A 6614-nucleotide genomic window follows, 5' to 3' on the forward strand; every position below is an offset into this window, starting at 1 on the left:
TTCAAATTGTCAATTTTCATTTTTTAAAACAATTTTCATAAAATTGACAACATTACCCCTCTCCCCCCTCTGAGTAAGCGTGAAACCGCCATTTTGGGAAAAGCTGAACTGGCCATGCCTATAAGAAATTTAACGTAGAATAATTTTAGTTCAATCACTTTTTCCCCTCCGACCCTTCATTTCGGTTAAATTGCCAAAAAACGTAGATTGACAAAGGTTAATGACCTCTTGCGGGGGTATCATACAAGTTTCGGCGTGCAACTTTGGTCAAAATATTTTCGAGTGTACCGTGAATCGAGTTCACGTTCTAAATGGTCGATTTTCATTTTTTAAAACAATTTTCATAAAATTGACAACTTTACCCCCTCCTTAGTAAGTGTGAAATCGCCATTTTGGGAAAAACTGAACTGGTCATGGTAATAGGAAATTTAACGTAGAATAATATTTATTCGAACATTTTCCCTCTTGGACCCTTCATTTCGGCGATAAAGCCGAAAAACATGTTTCGCCAAAGGTTAATGACCTCTTGCGGGGGTAGCAGTCAAGTTGCGGGGTGCAACTTTTGATGGGTTGTTTTAGAGACCAATCTGAACAAATAATGTGAAATTCAGCTTGCCCCCAATTTTTTCGAGGTTCGACTAAAAATTTTGCTAAAATGACTGTACTATATACACGTTGGTGTATATAAAGCGATTAAAATCGAATTAAAAATTTACCGCCGAAAAAGTTTCACTCGGGCTTGGCTAAATGGTAATTCGATTGGCGAGGAAATAAGCGTATAAAAACAATTTATCGCCTTTGGTTCTTCTGGGATTGCAAAAGATTCCGGCCAACAATTATGTACTATCGCCTAAGGATTACACATTTACACGGTTTATTCCAAACGTTTTTCGATACACACGATGTTTTCCGGTGGATATTATTTTTTCCTTATTTTTTTCCCCTTTGCTAAATTTAGTTTTTCGTACAATTGTATTTTCGTGGATTGTCGCACGTTTTCATATAACTACGCAGACGTTTATTTAGGCAGATATAGTAGGTATATAGTACTCAACGATGAGCAAATAAAGGCTAGAAAATATCGACGAGAAAAAAATAAAAGTAAATAAATACGTTATTGCGATTCGTACGTATATAAGCGAGCACGAGTATTAAGACGTATACTTGTATGTACTATGAGCACTTAAGCGTGAGATTCGATCGGAGAAAGGAGCAAAAAAATAATTAAATTTATATCTTGTTTATCGTCACACCCATGAGATTAACTTTAATCAAAATGCTATAAGGTTTCAACTTTTAGCTGGAAATTAAGGAAAGCGAGATCTTCTTTTGTGCTGCGATGAGATTTTCGAAACGAGCTTTCTCCATCAACGAGTAACAGAATATAATTCAAAAAAATACCACCAAAAATACACGAGCCGTTTTGAAAAGGGCTTTTCATTTCGAATGGAATGGAGCATGAAAAATGCACAGCAGCTTCCTAAAGTAAAAAATTGGAAAAATCTTTTTGATAGAGTGAGAAAAAAAATTACCTACTCGTGTTTGCCTAATGACCTTTAAATGAGTGCTAAAAATGTACACCATCGAAAAAGTTTCAATTTATGAACACATCACCGTACCTAATTTCGTGCATACAACTACGTAGTACGTACGACTGACAAGGTAGCTTTTTCAGAAACACATTAGGATAACAAATTAACTACCAACACAAATGTCAACTAGAGAACTTCATAAATACCTACACATTCTACTCGAGAGTCATGGACATAATAAACAAAACAGACTAATTTCTCCAAATGTAACATAAGACAATGATATGTGCATAATGAATGAATCACGATGGGTCGATTATACTAGTATGTACTTCGTTATCAGCTGACTCAAGCGAAAAACACCATCAAACAGAAAACCATTGTTTCAGTCTACCAAAGGTGACAAGGTAGATTTACACGAGGCTAGTACCACTAAACACATCGAGGAAGTCCCTCTGGCCTCTATCCCTTCAGGAGACGAATTCGAGTTGACATTATAAGACTTGAAGAGCATTAAACCACAAGATGGTGAAATCAGAGGAATTAGGTAATGAAGTGATGTGACGTATTGGGAGGGGCGAGACCGACATTTTTCCATCTTTTTCCGCCAGATTTTTCCAATTTTATAGCGTAGACCCTTCGCCCCTCCCTCTAGAAATTTTCGTGCAAGCTACCAAATGTTGCTGGAACAAATTTTGGAAGGGGGAGTTTAAAAGAAAAATGTTGAACAATATTCAAATGTTCAAAAACGATGCTTTTATGCTTGACAAAAAAATTCAATTATTCTATTGCAAAGGTTGGTAGGTACTGAAATCAAAAATCAAAAATTCACAATTTTTTCGTATTTTTAAGTCTTTTGCCCTTGTAAATCAAATTCAAAAAGATGCGGAATAAGTTGGATTTTTCCCGAGCGAAGTGAGAGGGCGAAAGCTTCAGAACAATTTGTGACGTTTGAAAAAAAAATCATTTTCAATATAAGAAGTTTCAACGTCAAAATTTTGTGCTTTTTGGCATTTTTGAATGAAATTTCGCAAACCCTGTAGATATTGATTCAGTTATTTTTCTTGAATTTTTTAAGTTAATTTTTCATTCTTGAAAATTTTTGAAAAATTGCACAGTAGAATTCGAATTTGCCCGAGAAAACTGAAAGCAAAAGCTTTGAAAAATTGATAATTCGAAAGGTAAAATAACTGATGAAAAAAGTTGATTTTTATATGCAGCTTCAACATTTTTAAATTTTAACAGTAGATTTGAGGAAACCATATCTTTAAAAATAGGAAGGACCGAGTGAAGCCAGGACAAAAGCTTTCGAAAATTAATAATTTTTCAAAAGTAAAACAACATTATTTTCGATGTGAGAAGTCGTTTTTCAACCCTCCAACTTTGGTCAAAGAAAAAGAGAAGAAAAATGATCTAACCATGAGTGATGCGAGGGCGAAACCTGTAAAAAATTGATGATTCGAAAAGTAAAACAACGGTGTTGTTGAATTTTTGAAGCTGCAAAAAGTTGGTTCTCATGGATTTAGCATTTTCAGTTTCAAGAAGGTACATACCTATAGTCCTATAATATTTTTAAAAATATGAATATGGGGCCCGAGTGAAAGGAGGGAAAAAGCTCTCCAAAATTCACAATTCTTCATTTTTTTATGACATAATTTTTATATTATCAAAACAACCACTTTTGGGACATTTTTTGATATTTCAACAGAAGTTCAAGCTTTTTGGCAGTTTTGACCAGAATGCATTGGAGAGGACTTTTTTTTGTGGAAAATTTCAAGTAAAGCAACATTAGGTATTTTTGATGTGCGAAGTCAATTTTCTTACCATGTAACTTCGGTTGGAAAAAGGAAAAGGAAAATTATCTGCCCCGAGCGAAGCTAGGGCGAAAACTTTGAAATTTTTAATTCAAGAAGTAAAAAACTCAGGGTTTTTGGCAACTCTTTGGCTTTCCCTGCTTACAAATTTTCTTCCCAATCTTTCCCAAATTTTCCAATTTGTTCTTAAATTCCCAACTTTTCGCATAAATTTATGTTTAGGAGAGGGGATGAGACACCCCCTACCCCCCTCAGTTTGACACGCCTCTGGAAACCACCTTCAGTCGATTCAACATGTTAAAATTAAAGTTCAAAATGAATTTCAGCTTTTAAATTTCATTTGGTAAAATTTTGTGGGAATAATTTCAAAAATCTACCCTCCCCCCTCCTTTACAACTCCACCGTTCGGTACGCTTCTAGGTGAAATTCGCACTTCCTCCGATTTTGGCGAATCTCATGCCCTCAAATGGTTAAAGTGTAGATGAACCTAGAAAAATCGTTTGAGCCAACTCCCCCCCCCCCTACCCAACCTAGGTACTTCATTAATATGGCCATATGAGCTCAAAATTCAATATCAAGCATTTCTGGAGAAGGTTCTCTTAAAAAAATGTCTCATACTTAGGTATGGTTTGAAAAGGTTAAAAATTTCGAAAATTTGTAGAAGATATGGAGATAGGTGTCTCTGTCTGTTGTGATTTTTTTTTAAACATCGAGAAGTCGAATGGAAAAGGTTCCAGGCCTCTATACAGTCATCTTTAAGAAAGGTAGAAGTGATTTATGTACCAAAGTATGTCAAATGATGGTACAAATGCATGACATGGGGGGAGAGGGGGGGTATTTTTGCAAAAAAAAATGCATAAGCGATAAGCATACTGAATCAAACATAATTTTTCTTTTTCAATATTTTTTAGAATATGTAGTATAGGTAGGATATAGCATCTTGAATGGTCAAATACTTTGAAAAATTCATAATTCCAAAAGAAGCAACATCAATTTTGATGCGAAAAAATTGGTTTTCCAACGTCAACACTTTCAAAACTTTTCATTAATGATTTCTCGAAAATTCAATTCTGGAAAATAGAACCAAATTGTCTTGAAACGTGGACAAAAGCTTCCTGAAATTTGTAATTCAAGAAACATTAATAATTGTGACTTGAGAAGTGGTTTTACTACCTTTGATTGAAATTTCCATTGGAAGATGAAACTCGATACAAACTTTTTGACCAAATAAATTGGTGTCATAATGGATTACTTTTATTCCTAAATTCAGTAGGTACTCTTATTTTTCATATCACTGACTAAGTGACCAATTAATACCTAAACTAACAACAAAAAAAAAAGTTTTAATACTCTTTCGAGGTATAATATACCTACTTAATTGGCTTAGAATTAAATTTCACCATCAACAAATTTACCCAGCAAATCCAACAAATACAATGGATGTTTTACAGGAACCATATGCCCAGCATCACGAATCAGGGCTTCTTTCAAATTCCCGAAAGTTTTATAATAACCTGCCAAGTGATCATTGACGTACCACATGTTTCTTTTCACTTCGCTGTATCCATCAGCTCCACTCCAATGCAGCTGGTTGATGAAATCAGAGGTCAAATAATGAGCTACAATAATATCCAACTGTCCGCTAAAGAACATTATCGGATATACTTCCAATAATTCTTCAATTAGTGGCTTAATACTTTGGTAAATTTCATCTCTCAGGTGTAGAGAAACCTGAAGAGAACATGAGTAGAATTCCGTTCGTCCAACATGAATATTTCTTCTGAATTCGTCGTCGTTTATAATATCGATGTATGAATTGCCTTCGTTGGATTTATTCTCATAAGTATAATCATACAAAACTGTAAAATTAATGAATTTACGAACGTATTGTCGAACTTTATTCGAAGCATTGACGGCATTGTCCCATCGAGCATTTCGAATCAGTATTCTGGCATCTTCTTCATATTGCTGCAGTATCAACTTCTCTCTGCGATCGATCAATCCGAGTCTATGAAGATGCTCAGCATACTCCATCATATTTTCCGGATCACTGTATCCGTTCCCGATAAAAATACCTTTTAAATTTATCGGAAACGGCATGTTCGGATTCCTACTATATATTTCGTAGCCTAAAGCTGGAAGATATTTCCCAGCGTACGATTCTCCCGATATGAAAAATTTATTTTCGCGAAGCTCCGGGAATAATGCGAAAAACTGAGTCAACGCGTCGAATAAATGTTGACCAACTTCTCGTTCACTCGCAACATAATAACCATCGGTGAAACTAAACCCAGCACCGATTGGATTATCGATGTACAAGACGTTATAATGATTGGTCCACGAGTACCTGGTTTTCACCAGTTTACCACGTTTGACTCGAAAAGGACCATTTTCAGTGAAAAGTCCGAACATAGAACTACAGCCGGGACCTCCTTGTAACCAAAGTATCACAGGACGTGATGACCAATCTGAACTCGATTGTTTGAAAAACCAGAAAAACAAATTAGAATTCGTCGTTTCGTTTACCGTCAAGTATCCCGAATGGCTGAAGATGTTGGGAAGCAATGGAGCTACTTTTGATTTTTCTCTGGCTGAATCGATGTCTCCTTTTTTTTATCAATGGGGTTAGGATTAACGGATTGTCGTTTTTTTTCGATGACTCGTGCTCTGATGCGGAATTATCAGCGATTATCACCGAAACGAATAACACCAAAAATAATCGATACATTTTGCTAATGATTTTATGACGATTAACTCGAAACATGAGCCACTAATTACTACTCGATTGCTTGAAAAACCATATATGCTTAAGAAAAACATGCGATAAAAATTATTTTTATCCATTTGTGTAAGTCTCAGTCTAACGTAACCTAATGTACCCTACTATTTGACAAGTATACTTGAGCTCTTGAGCAGTACGAGTAGTAAAGATAAAATTGTAATTTTCAATAATGTTTAATTGCAAAGATGGGCTATAGAATAAAACTTGCATTGTTCTGTATTGACGTTACTAAAATCACAATTGACGAGTATCAACATTATTATGAAGGTACCCAGTTATTTGACAAGAATTGGTAATTTTCGAGCACATTTGAGCTCATTAAAAATATCAAAATGGATCGAGGACTGAATTAAAAGGAAGAAACTTGTCCTTTTGACATTTATAATCACTCTCAACGCAAATTTTTGTGAGATTGACTTACTTGTGTATGTATGTACTTGAAAATCATAATCCAAGAAATCAAAGATTCACTTTTGAAAAATATTT

General features: G+C 34.9%; 1 protein-coding gene across 1 annotated transcript; it reads right to left on the bottom strand.

Moving 5' to 3' along the window:
- Positions 1 to 4656: 4656 nt before the first annotated feature.
- Positions 4657 to 6121, bottom strand: LOC135841880 (venom serine carboxypeptidase-like). Its single transcript, XM_065359094.1, has one exon. The coding sequence runs from the start codon at positions 5756 to 5758 to the stop codon at positions 4736 to 4738; it is 1023 nt and encodes a 340-aa protein (XP_065215166.1). The 5' UTR covers positions 5759 to 6121; the 3' UTR covers positions 4657 to 4735.
- Between the last annotated feature and the right edge of the window lie 493 nt (positions 6122 to 6614).

Source organism: Planococcus citri, chromosome 1 (genome assembly GCF_950023065.1).
Source record: "Planococcus citri chromosome 1, ihPlaCitr1.1, whole genome shotgun sequence".
Lineage (NCBI taxonomy): Eukaryota > Metazoa > Arthropoda > Insecta > Hemiptera > Pseudococcidae > Planococcus > Planococcus citri.

Bases quoted from the DNA above. Each gene is read 5' to 3' on its own strand.
- LOC135841880 (XM_065359094.1), bottom strand. From the start codon at position 5,758: ATGTTCGGACTTTTCACTGAAAATGGTCCTTTTCGAGTCAAACGTGGT.